Below are 13,684 nucleotides of genomic sequence, written 5' to 3' on the forward strand. Positions count from 1 at the left end.
TTTAATATGGAGTACAAGTTGTGGCCAATAAGGGCTAAAGCTCTGCTCCACTTCTCATGAGATTAATAAAAGACATTTTATTCTACGACATAAAATGCATCATTGCTAACAAGTGGCTTAGTGAGACTACCACATGAAAATCACTAGTCCGCCTTTAAGGAATGTATTTATACTCATGCGCTCCTAAACAATTTTGAAGAGGACAGACCTTCACAGAATCGGTCAGCACACCAAACCAAATAACAAGTTTTACATGCTCTCTATTTTGTTTGTATATCTTTAGCGCAATTTCAGTGCATTTCATGGGTGCATTTCTACTATTGGTTAGTTTAAATGGACTTGAAAGTTAAAAAAAAGAAAGAATTGTTTTTCATTTCACATTTTTTTATTGGTCATCAATAATGAAACAGCATCACTGATAAAAAACAAACACCCCCCTTGTTTGGGTAAAATTACACATCTGAATGTGCGGCCTGATCCACAGGAAGCAGACACACAGTGAACAGCAGAAACAATGAGCTTGTCCACGGCTGAGGGTCCATAGAAAAATAAGGCAGGTGGTTCTGTACAACTCGTCTCGAAACACTGTCAACATTAGCTGGGAACTTGTCTAACATTTACAAATCCACATGACAACATCTCTTCTCGGCCAGCTCAATATACAACAGCATTGTACGTCTTGGCTCAATCATGCAAAAGAGGTGAAGAAACTTTAATCTATCCAAAAGTAAGATGAAAGAATTCATCAAGACTGAATACCTGAGATACTAAAAGGGGTAGAGGTGTAGTGCCGGGAGCATTCTGTTAAAAACATGCTTTTTGAAAAGATGAAACCCGAACTTGTGGAAGACACACATCTCCAGCAGGACGTGAATGAAGTTGCAGGCAAACGTTCGTCAAATTAAATCAGAACCAGTACACTGGGCTTTCAAACCAAGTAGAATCCATTGTTGAACATTCATAGCAGATATTGAAAGTGGAGTCTATGATTACTTGAAAAGATTCAGTTCAGGTTACATCACAAAATATGATGTTATGCATAACACCTCACTAAGAGTGGATGTTTTTAACAGTAGTGATAAAGATTGTAAGCCACAGTAATGTAAGAACTACGACTGAGTTTCAGAGCTCGCAGAAAGAAGGTTGTTGTTAGTTCTGTTATTCCGCTATTAGGTGTCATTTGATAAAAAACAGAAAAACCTTTAACTATTATTACAAATGATCAAAATGTTGTATACAGTAGGAACCTTCCTGACGTGTGGGCAAAACGTCAACACTTCTTGCTTGTGGCTTGGCTTCAAACACATTGGTGCTTAGCCGGGGCCAGTCAGCAACAGAAACTCGCTGCCATGTTTCCGAGATTTCTGAGAAAACCAAGTTATAAACTATTATGAAGCCGGCGGTTAATCGATTGATTCATCCTTATATGACAAGTTAACCTTTAAACATAACAATGGATATATTGAGAGACCAACATTTTCTACAAATATACAAGCTTCAAAAAAGGGGGAAAAAAACTACAGTTTTACAGCAAGAAAAACATCTAATACAAGTTATATATATTTATATATATACTAAAAAAACACTGGATTGCAGAAGACTTGTAAGGTAGAATCCCCCAACAACCTACTCACAATGAGTGAAAGTGTACCATAAAATAAAGATTATTTACAGAGCATATACAATTGTCCAAAAAGACCATGTTTGTAATCCAAAAACATGCACGTAATACACTATTTCATTTGAAATATCTATTTGTTTCATGTACATAGATCCGTAAAGGATCTATAAATGTTGTCCACTTTGGCTGGATGTGTTCATGACACATAACGGCACAGGAGGAAAAGTGAAATGAGCAATTCTGGGCTGTTGATGTCGCTGTCATTGATTCTACCAAAGGCCCCAGTTAAAGAAATGGATAAATAAAAAGAGATTTATCCTTTAAGCTGATTAAAAGTTTTGATAAAATATGTCAGTTAACCTTAAAAGTGTGTGCAACGGCAGAGTGAATACTGAAACTATGTAACTACCTGATTTTCATTCCAATGAGCTTAATGACTGAGCGTCCTTCTTGTGAACAAGACAGACAAAGTGACCTGTGTGCTCTGCTTCAAGTGCTCACAAACATGTCTCAATTTACTGGAACAGTAACACTAACAAAAACCTTTTCCCTGATAAAGGAAAACAAGACCATTTAAAGACACAGATTTCATAATTTGAGTCCGACGTTAGAAAATAAGCATAGTTTTGAGCTTGGTTTACTGTCTTGCATACATCGGTCACATCCTCTGCATGAACAGTAGGTATCAGTACTGTAGCCGGCTCCTCCGTCGCAACAAGTGTCTTAAAGAGTCTGATATTGTTTACCAAATCACGACTCCTAGGAAGAAAACTTGGACATTTTGCGGGGATAGAAAACTGTTTTAACTTGTTGACAAATGGAGATTTAAGTCACTCTCATGTCTGTATGCGAAATTTTAAACTAGCGCCTGGAGACAGTGAGCTTAACCTAGCATAAAGGGTGAAAATGCGGGAAAGCGGTCAGCATGGATTAATTAATCCACCAAGCATCACTTCTAGAGGTTAATCATTGAAAGATGAAATTGAATCTAATTTTTATGAAAACCAAAATGTTAAAATTGTGGTTTTATTGGTAGTTAGAATGACATTTTCCCACACTCAATTTTTTATGCTAAGCTAATTGCTTGCTGGCTGTAACTTTTGTTCGATATTTCGATTACAGATGTGAGAGTGCTCCGTCTTCTCTTCAAACTTTGGTTAAAGAATCAAAACAAATAACTGCATTCTCCTAAATATTAAAATATTTTTTAGCTTAATAGGCACATAATGACGTTACAAAAGAAAGTAAGGCCTTACATTATATTCTTCAATGACATTTGGGACTAGCATGTGACTAGTATGGTATGACACAAGTTGAAATATTTCACTTACAGTCTTGGCATCTTGAATTGACATGTGATTTTAAAATTAGCCTTCCAGTTTGGCTCTGCTGGTTGATTTGAATTCATTTTTTAAAATGCCCAATTGTACTTATCTAAACTGCAAACTTTAAAATTGATGTTATACATATATATACTTGTACAGCACTGTCAAGTGCCTCATAAATTATTCCAGTGGGTGTTTATTTGAGTTCAAAAGGCTAATTCAACTTCATAAAACGTGAAAGGCAAAGAGCCGTATGAGGTCAAGTAAGATATTATGTACAACACTATTTTATTTCCAGTAGCTAACCTAACTTATGTACATTCATACTTAGCGTGTTCAGATGTGACAGTAATAGCGAAAGCCTCATCACGCTTTGTGTGGGCAGCCGGGATGACAACAGCTGACGAGGAAGCTGTGGAGACGGGAAACTCTAGTGTGAGCCCGATCAACTAAAGCTGTATGTGCATGTCGACTTTGGCAAAGCTTCTGATTGTTAGCAAATTAAACCAAGATTTCCAGAATACAAGTTCTACGTGACTGAATGAAGTTACAGACTAACCGTTGCTTTGAGATCAGCCGACAGCTTTGATTGATTTCTTCTTTTGCATGAACAGCTGTAGTGTTTCAATATGTTTACATTTGTGCATATGCGTGCGCAAATGTATATTAGCTCTACACACCAAGTGAAGTGTAATGCTAGCGCTAAGTGCTCCTTGTTTCATGGAGGACAACACACTTCACCTTCAGGTGCACAGAGCACTGAGGGACTCGCATTGTCTTTCCAGCCATGCAAATTGCAGTTCACAGATCTGTAAGTGATTGCTACACAATGTGTGTTTGTTCTGTCTCTTCATAGCTGGAAGTAATGATGATGGTCATGATGATGAAGAGGATGATTTCAGGCTGGCTTACTTGCAGGTTAAACAAGAGTCTGTTCCTCCCTCTCTGAGTTTTGATCCTCTTGATCGTGTCACATCCAGAGCTTCACAGCAACAAAAAATAAAAACCCTACAAGACAAAAAACAATAAAACGAGCTAAAAAAAAGTCACTCCAGTGATATTCTATGGAGCAAAAACTGAAGATGTCTTAACCCAGTGCAGCAAATCTTTGTCTTTATGTTGAGGTTCTAAGATTGATGTTAAAAATGTGATGCAGGGAGCCTCTGAAGAACCCCATCCCCAGATGTGGGAGCAGCTGAGGCTGTGGGAGAACTTGATTTGGGTTGTGGTGGTGGTGGTGCTGCTCGGGGCATTGCTGCACACGTGGATCTAAGGAGAGAGGATGAGGGGCTTAGTGGCCGCTGTTGGAGCCTGGGGGGTTGTGGGTCCAGTCGAGGACGATGAGTGTCAAGCTGCCAATCATGAAGATGATTCCCACGACCAGGAAGACGGATGCCTGAAGAGAGCAGAGACAGGAGAGGAGGCAGAGGAGGGATTAAATGTGTGATGATGCACAGCAGGGGTCTGCAGAGTGCGAAAAGTGATACAGTGAGAAAGCTGTTGGTTTGTGTGAGTGTGTGTGTTCCTGCACACTTACCCCGATCTTCTGCGGGGAACGGTATGGCACTGATTTCACCAGGCGGATGTAAAAGGCAGCAGGTAGGATAAAGATGAGCATAGTCGCTGCAGAAGAACCTGTAACAAGCGACGGGGATTCAACCAATCAGAAGACAGCATTTGAAACCATTTGAACATAAAATATTTATCTTGTTTCCTATACTTTCAACATGGTCACGAATTACTGCTTGGATATTGTGTGAGGTTGTATGTCAACTTTCAACCGCAGAGTAGACCCGATAGTGATGAACTATCACCTGATAGTTCCCCTTTAAAACGTAAGACGCTGGTACAATTCCCCAAAACCAAAAAGATTATTTGAATAGCAGCTAAAGTGAAAACCTGCGCTGTGACCACATTTGCAGTATTTCCCACGGTGCAGTGGTTTTGCTTATGTAAATAATATATCACAAATATAGCCCTGATATCAGCAGTCCTGACACATAATGAATTTCTGTAGCCATCCGAATAAATGGCTAGCGTTGTCTGACAAGCTGTAAGAATGAGCAAAGTTTAAATTATCACTAGGTAAATTGGGGTTGACACACATATTGTTTTTTTACGCAAAAATGCATCTGTTGTAGCTGTAAGAACAAAGACCATGCACTGTCTTTAGCATCCCAAACACTTGTTTGTCAAAATTGTATTTTTCAACCTTGTTTGGGACAACAACTAAACAACTTAAAATGTACCATGGACCATATTTTTTTTTTACAGTGTTAAAAAAAAAAAAAATTCCGCTAAATTGACCACACGCTGACGTCAGATACACACACCAGTCTAAAAACCAATACTAATGTCAAGCAATGGTCTTTAGTCCAACCCCCCTAACCCAACAATATGGCAACATTAAACCCAAACTAACTGGATCAAATCTAAACACTGTAGCAAAGACATGAACCTTGCTTCAGACTTTCAGACGTGAAAGGTCCTTGAGAAAATTCAGCACTTGGATATTTTGTATTCTCCATTTCAGTTTTCGCCTGCCGAGTTGCAGTTTCACAGACAGGCTGCAACTGCACATTTTACTGGCCACCTCCCTAAATGTATTAGCACTTTCTGTCTTTGTGTGTGTTGGCGTCCAGGTTGTGAGCGTGTGGGTCCAGTGGTCATAAACAGATCACGCGACTACAGAGCTGACACAAGCCGGCACTTTAACCTTCTGTGTTTCCATTACTCAATAAAAGGACCCCTGAACTGAAGGTGCTAATCACATCCTGACTGCCTCGCTCCCAGATTTATTAACTCAAGTTTCTCATGTTTTCACGGGTTTTTACATGTTCCGCATTTATATGCTCTGTAAACACTACGATTTCTGTGTTTGCCAGGACTCACCGATGAAGCCGAAGATGTCTCTGATGGTCGGGACGAAGATCACCAGCAAGTTGTTAAAGGCCAGAATTGCGGCGGCGATCAGCAGGTGGCGAGTCCAGCTGAACTCTCGACCGCTGAATAACAATGTGGTGATGGAGGAGCGGATCTGGGAAGAAATACAAAGTAACGGACATTACAGTCTTGGTCAAGTCGTAAATTCACAAAATAACTTTTGAAAACTCTTGACCACAAAATTTTGTTAAATTCTACCAACAAATTCCACAAATGTCTGTATGAGGAATGAATATCTTGTGAAACCGCCAGATCATTTTGACGTTATCATTATTTTGATTTCACCATATTTGACTGATATCAGACATTCACGGGAGTCACAGGAGCTGATCTCTGTCATGACAACAACATTCAGTGAATCACTTCCTGATTGGCAATCAGTTGTTTTGTCGCTGTCAGGCTTTAAACTAGGATGCATCGCAGAGCTTTTATTTTGAAAAGTTGCGACTGAAGACTGTGCCGATTACCACAATGTGTAATCGGCACAGAAGTTAGAAACAAAGATTTCTAACTTCACTCTGCACCATAGACTGTTTATAAAATGCTCTGTACACAAAGTCCAGCACACAAATAATAAAAAAGTCACAGTATATTGTAGAACTGTTTGAGGAGCACTCACTAATGACAACTAATAATCAAGTAGCTCCAGAGCACACAGCCAGCTCCTAATGGACATGAACGGAGACTAGTAAAAGAAAAGTAGAGTCCCATTCAGAGCCAGCACTGAGTCCAACTGACTTCACAGTATCATGAAACACGTGGCAGTATTTTCTGGACACTCTGTCTCTGTCGAAGAAACAAATCATTACCAGCGACGACAACAGTCTAGTCTGCGTGTCTGCCGGCCTGTGCCTGAGACTGGTTCCCACACTTGGCCACTGAGTGAAGTGTGTCAAGTGCTGCAAGGCTACAGTGTGTGAGTGTGTGTGTGTGTTTTGTTTGACTTCCTATGTGTATGTGAAAGCACCAGGAGATCCCAGCTAAGACGGCTGGTGCTGCTGAGCCACAGAGCGCCTGTTCAAGCCTTAAGTGGGGGAAAGGTTGTGGGTATCAGGTGAAACCCGAGGCACCGAGAGCCGGCTGGCCACACGGGGTAGGGTTAGCAGGGGGCGGAGCTCCAGGCACCCATTCAAAAAGGCAGGGGATTATCTCCCGCAGCGCAATGGAACCATGGGATTGCATCAGCCGGTAGTGAGAGGAGGATGGACTTGCTGGCAGGGGGGGGAGGTGTGTCTTTCTTCTATTGTCACTTGCACCGTCCTTTTTTCCCTCCCTTCTGCCAGCCTGCCAGCCTGTCTTCCATCTTCTCTTTTACTTACTACGTTAAGACATGAGGGTCACCAGTCACCATGGCGATTCATTTAATCACAGCTGTGGCAGCACTTTAAACAATCTTTTATACAAGATTCAGAGGAGGTAACCTCTTTATTTAGTTCACCTGAAAAGGACCAGGCATGTGCAATGTTTCCCTTCCTGAGAGCCACTGCTGGTAGACAACCACATTCCTTCTTTGTATCTGACTTGACTATACAAGATTTACATCCAGTGAGGGGGGTGCACAGGGGAGAAAGAAAGAAAAAAATCACATTAACTGGATTTTCTGCGCTGTCAGATTGAACCGAGTGGCCTCCATCACGATTGTCGGGAGGCACCGGGGTGACGCCTGGCCTTTAATATCCGCCGCCAAAAACTTGGGGTATAATAAGAATTTCAGTGCTTCCCTCCTGAAGCTATACAACCACACCGACCCCCCCCCCCCCCCTACCCACAGCAGATGCATAATTGGGGGCGAAAACTGGAGCCTGGATGCGGTATTTCTCTTCAAGGCTCCAAACTATTCGACACTTAGCTGTTACCTAGCCTAAAGGCTTTGGAGTTCACTGTGTGATATTTGCACACTCCTTATACACGCACACACAAGCAGAGCATGTGGACAGACTAGTTTTAGGCAGCCCAATCTGGGTTTTTTCGCAACTTGAGTTACTGCAAAACAGAAACACAGACGAATTCAAACCTCGTGCACTTGAGCCCATTTACTGCAAACTATCGTCGTGTTTTCTTTAAGTCGAGGTGTTGTGCACACTTGAAAGTGCAACTATATCTAACATTTGTGCCGAGGTGACAGACACACGTTTAAATTTGTACGGCTGCTGGCTGCACAGCGTTAAGAGTCTTTGGTGTGAACTGCGACTTCACGCAGCAGAGGAAGTCCCTTTTCAAATCTAATGAAATAAGCACAGAGAGCGTACCACACTGCAAATGCCCAACAGTCTCCTTAAACTCAATCAAGCTGCACCAAATTTCAGAGAGTCATAGATATCAGTTCCCTGAATGTACATGATTTTCTGTCATCAAAATCAATGCATTTCTTACTGGGAAAATGGTGAAAATGTTGAAAAAAGCATTGTTAAAGATTGAAAAAATATTCCTAATCCAGATTACCCCCAAAATCTAAGGGGCCTGTCCTCGATTCATATGGCATCCTTCCACCAAGTTTTGTGGAAATATTTTAAAATGTTTTTTTCTTGTTTAATCTTGTTCACAAATAAACAAAAACCTGTTTTCCACTGGTCAGAATAAAATCCACCAACACACATTATTTATGCAATGCGAATGGATTTAATCAGCATTCGCTCCAGTGTCAAATGACTGTGCAGTAAACACAGGTATTATTCGGCTTTGATGGAAACACAAGAGCAGTAATTTGGAAAGACAAAGAGGCAGGAGAGCGCTACAGTTGTCTGTGCGTTCATGACGTTGAACATGATCAGCAAGTGAAAAATATGCAAAGTCTTGCCAAGCTTCTCTTTGTTTGCTGTAATGGGTGTTACGTTTTAACCTTACCTAATTTATCGAAACAGAAACTCTGTTACGAGCCGTACGAGCCGAGCTGCGCAGGTAGCACCACACAACCAAAGCTGGGGATTAAGACTGAAGTCGGACTACATGATGGTAGCATGTAGAGGTGACGTTGGAGCCGTTGTAATCAGCTCATTTGCAGCCCCTTCTCCCAGGGTTACAATCTGCAGCCCGAGCATGAGAACTGGGGCATGTTTGACTGCACATAAAGCCCTTTCATTATGTACTGGCTCCTGCCAAAGCCCTCTGTTAGCAACCATCCTTCACGTGACTGCACACACACACACACGCACACACACACACACACAACCAACCACACACACTCATGTACACTTCCACACCTCCAAACGTATCTCCCTCCAAACGCACACTACACCCGCACACATTCTGTTCTGTAGCACTTCCCCACCGGAGCCAAGGACTGCCACAGACAAAGCTATAATGTTAATCTCTGACTGAAGGTCGGCGGCATTTTCCTACGAAATGAAGGTCGAGGAGGATTCAAGGCAAGATTCTTAAATGTCAAATGGAAACTTGGCAGAACGACGGTGGGACTAAGCAATTCTTTTCATCCGATGCCTCACATGTGTCCAAGTTCGTCAATCTTTCGAGAAAGGCCGGTTGCGATGGTCGGTTGAGTGAAACATTCCCGGCACTGCACAGAAAATCGTACACTGATCAAATCAAATTCCCGGACAGCACCAGCTAATTCCGCTGTTTCTATCACACTGCTGTCTCTCAGGATCCCGGGCTAATCACTAAACCTGACTGATGTAAAACAGGATATGACTCACACCATCCCGTAGGTCTCAATGCAGGTAAATACAGGTCACAACCAGTTTCTAACACAACATGCATTAGCTTGACATATTAACTGAATAAAGGACCAAGAGCACAAAGGTATGTGCTGCATTTGAACCCTAAACTGTCCCTTGCTCCTTTCACTAAGCTCAATTCACTACAGCTTCTTTTTTTTTATTATTTGCTGCATCACATTTCAATCTCCTTTGTTATCAAAGTCCTCCTCTCTCTCTCTCTCTCTCTCTCTCTCTCTCTCTCTCTCTCTCTCTCTCTCTCTCTCTCTCTCTCTCTCTCTCTCTCTAACTTTCACTCCACTTTCCTCCTCTATTTCTATTATTATTGAAATGTGTTAAATGTGAGTATCATTCAAAATCAACGGGCTGCAGATAGTCAGTTTAAGGGTTATATATCTATTGGAGAAAAAAATGCAGGTTTGTGCCAGACAACAAAGAAGGAAAATACACACACACACACACACACCCCCACACAAACACGTGAATATACCGCACAGTAACTGCATGTTTGCAGTTAACCCGACCACACATGATCACAAATCACCAGGATGTCCGAGTTTGTCATCTGGTTTGGATAATCTGCATCACGTGAAAGAAAACCACCAGCGTCAACTGACTGATTTGGGCTTTTGGCCACCTGCTATAAGTGTAGCAGGCAGTTGCACATCTTATCAAAAATCCTAATATATTCATGTATTCTCTCGTGGCTCGGATCAGCAAATCACTAGATTCCTTCTCTCTATCTTTGACAGATCCTCATGCACATCTCTTAACATAATCTATGACTAACGCAACCCGTTTAGAGGACTGTGTCCCCTGTCAGAGGTTTGTGTTTCTGTCCCCCCCCCCCCCTCTGTGTCAGGCTCTGCCCCTCTGTCTCCCTGAAGGTGGCAGTCAGGGTGAGGGTTTTTCCACTGTCCTCTCTGAGGCTGTAAACTTCCACTGCAGAGAGAGGGGGATCCTCGCTCACATTCCCTGCGCCAGAAAAAAAACAGCACCGTCTGCTAAAGGATGGGGTCTCTCTCTCTCTGTCTCTCTCATTCTCACTCTCTCTCTCTCTCTCTCGCTTTATGTTTGTGTTTACGATGCATGAGGATGCAGGCATAAGCTGAATTGCTAATAAGTGGTGATGATGTGTGTATATATGAGTCAGTGGATATATATGGGTTCAGATGAGGCAGTCAAATGTGTGTGTGTGTGTGTGTGTGTGCGTCTGTGTGTGTCTGTGTGTGCTATTCCTGTTACCATGGCGTCCAGACATTGCTGCATCATTGTCTGTCAGCCAACACACTGCTTCTCTCTGGTGGCAGCCTACTGTAACTACAACCACTTCACACACACACACACACACAGCTCAAGAATTAGCAGCTGCTCGCGGTTACACATTAAACCAAGTTCTATGAGAGTGTGAGATGGTGTGTGTGTGTAGGGGGGCACCAGCCATTTTTGTTCCCCTGGTGTCAGATAAGGGCCATGCTAAAATTAGCCCTTTGTCCATATAAGGTGGGGAAGTGAGAAGACTATGTGAACGAATGTCAGTGAGAAGATTAGTTTTGGTGAGTGGACACTACACACACAGTCAAACAAAGAGTTTGGCTCCATCTTGAGAAAATGGAGAAACAGACACAGAGAGTAAGATGTCAGTGTTCAGACCTAAAGGAGTGTGTGTTGGTGTGTGTGTGTAATTAAGAGGTGCGGCCGTTTACACCCTCAGCCTGCGTGTTTTAGGATTTGGGATGACGACGAAAGAAAAGGAACAAAGTACACAGCGTGCTCTCTTTCACCAAAGCGCCAGGAAAGAAAAAAATCAGCTGCATCAAGAAAGTGACACCAAAAAAGAGCTGACTCGGCAGCGAACACAAAACCCAGTCTGTGTGCCGAACGACACGCAGGGGCAGCAGTGTTCCAACGAATGAATGGACACGGTTTTACAAGCAGCTGGTTGTCGATGTGTGAAAGGCAGCGGCCAGATAATCTAAATTACAAGGGCGGTGTGTGTTTGTGTCGACTTGAAGAACGTGTTTGTGCGCTCTGACGTAAATCCAATTATATTCGGGCTTAAATAAGGCGCAATTTAATGATGCTGTGGAAAATAGACAACAGCGCCTGAATGAAGATCAGCGTAAAAGGTATTTAGGAAACAACTAAGCGTGTCCCCTCCTTATACGTGGAGGAGAATGAAAAAAAATGAATTCAACAGAGACAAGAGTGTGTTTTTGTGTGATGTACTTACAGGGAAGAGCACGATGGGCACAGTCAGGGTGACGGCGGTGAGAACGGCCAAGCGCACCAGCAGCAACATGGTGTCGAACTTATAAACCTTGGTGAAGGTGTGGAGCAACTCTGCCTCCACGTTCCCTGTGATGGAGGAAGAACAAAAAAAACGGAGAACCATGAATACATCACTGGAGAAAAACAGACCAGGTGAAAAACTCACGAAGTACATTAACTTATGTATTGTACTCGAGTACTCAGTATTGTACTGGGTTTCTATACATGGATTCTGGGGAAAAAAGGTCAACTTAACCAAAACTGTTTTTTATCAATTCCAACGATTAACATTATGATTATGAAATATAATGCATGTTAAACTAGACTTGCACTGTAAGAGCCCATACCCCCTTGAATTTCAATATAGCTGCACCACATTACACACATTAACACAGATACAATAATTATTCCCTGGGAAATCAGTGAAAATGTAAAAGTAAAACACTCCCCGACGCTAAATGGGTTTTTCCCTGACTCATACAGCATCCTTCAACCCAATTACTTCCTCCTTGGTGGAGGTAATCAACAAAGTTTTGTTGCGGTCCCTTGTTACGTGTCACATGTTTATTTCAGCTGCATCAGTGAAATAATCTCCAATTTAGTTTTCAGGAGGTTTCAATTACTGAAAGGTTTTAGGCTCAAACAAGATTGTCCTTCTCCTCTCACTCACATTAATCATCTGTCCACTGCTCAGACATTCATCTTTTGACCCTCAGGAGGGGGCTAACTAAATGATAGGCTTCCCTTCTTACCGTAGAAGGTGAGGTAGCCAAACAGCGCCGATAACATGTACATGACGAGCATGGCCAAGATGGACAGGTTGGAAACGTTCTGCATCTTCTTCCTGCTGCGACTGAAGAAACAACACAAATTTTCACTTTAAGAACAGTTAGGGTCTCACGTGAGTTACAGCATTTGGATAAATCAATGCAGATTGAGGTACTTCTCAACTTCAGATATTTTTTTCTGAAATGAATGAATTGGAATGTTTCCCTCCCATCACCCCTGGCTTTCTAAACATGTAGCAGAACCTACAGTGGAATTCAGATGACATAAAAACCTAAAACCGCCTCTCTAGACATAATCTTGTTTTCCAAATCATCTGTGCAGGTGCCCCATGTACACAGGGTTGGCACCCCCCCCCCCCCTTTCCAACCTGGCCCTTTGCTGCATGTTAACCCTGCTCATCACCCCTTAGAGCTGTCCTGTCAAATAAAAAGCTTCCAGCCTAAAGAATCTTTATTAATATATAGTATTATATATCATATAGTAATGAAAAAAATATCTGCCAATATATCCCCTAATACTAGACACTGAAAATTTAATAAGCATGGTTATGTGAACACACACTTCATTTGTGGGGACTGTGTTAGGGTTTCAGTCCCAGTGACACATGCTCATAGTGAGGTACGTTGATTAGGAGTGAAGGGAGCACCAGGACATTGTCTCTGGATATAAACCCTGCTGTTGACTTTTTAAATGTAACTCTTCTGTAAGTTTAGTAATACTACAAACTACTACGTACTGCAGCAGACCGACTTGATGGTGAGATTTGATCTGACAAAGTTTGTCTCAGGGGCAGTCATCGGTGCACTTACTCTTTCAGCTCACTGTAGATGGGCAGGACCTCCGGGTGGCACACGAAGGCAAAGGCCAGGATCGGCACGGTGTACGCCGTCTGAGGGAAGCCAGGGGAACAGATGCACAAAGATCACTCACACAGAGTCACTGTGCGATTAATCTACATAACACTCTACTAAGCCACGTAATTATGTGATGCCCGATAATTTATTTTTATAAAATTGATGTAATGTTATTCAAAAATAAAAAGACAGAAAAGTCTTTCACAC

The 13,684-nt window shown here is 42.1% G+C and overlaps 1 protein-coding gene across 3 annotated transcripts in view; it reads right to left on the reverse strand.

The window, feature by feature from the left end:
* Positions 1-363: 363 nt before the first annotated feature.
* Positions 364-13,684, reverse strand: part of slc38a4 (solute carrier family 38 member 4) — a 35,600-nt gene continuing 22,279 nt past the window's right edge. For all 3 annotated transcript variants that reach the window (XM_061089166.1, XM_061089091.1, XM_061089022.1), the window contains exons 11-16: positions 13,433-13,512; positions 12,587-12,687; positions 11,797-11,921; positions 5,839-5,983; positions 4,484-4,581; positions 364-4,342 (exon numbers count right to left, since the gene is read on the reverse strand). In XM_061089166.1, coding sequence (XP_060945149.1) covers positions 4,238-4,342; positions 4,484-4,581; positions 5,839-5,983; positions 11,797-11,921; positions 12,587-12,687; positions 13,433-13,512 — 654 coding nt within the window. In that variant the 3' untranslated portion in view covers positions 364-4,237. The remainder of the gene's footprint in view (positions 4,343-4,483; positions 4,582-5,838; positions 5,984-11,796; positions 11,922-12,586; positions 12,688-13,432; positions 13,513-13,684) is intronic.

Source organism: Limanda limanda, chromosome 1, assembly GCF_963576545.1.
Source record: "Limanda limanda chromosome 1, fLimLim1.1, whole genome shotgun sequence".
Taxonomy (NCBI): Eukaryota; Metazoa; Chordata; class Actinopteri; order Pleuronectiformes; family Pleuronectidae; genus Limanda; species Limanda limanda.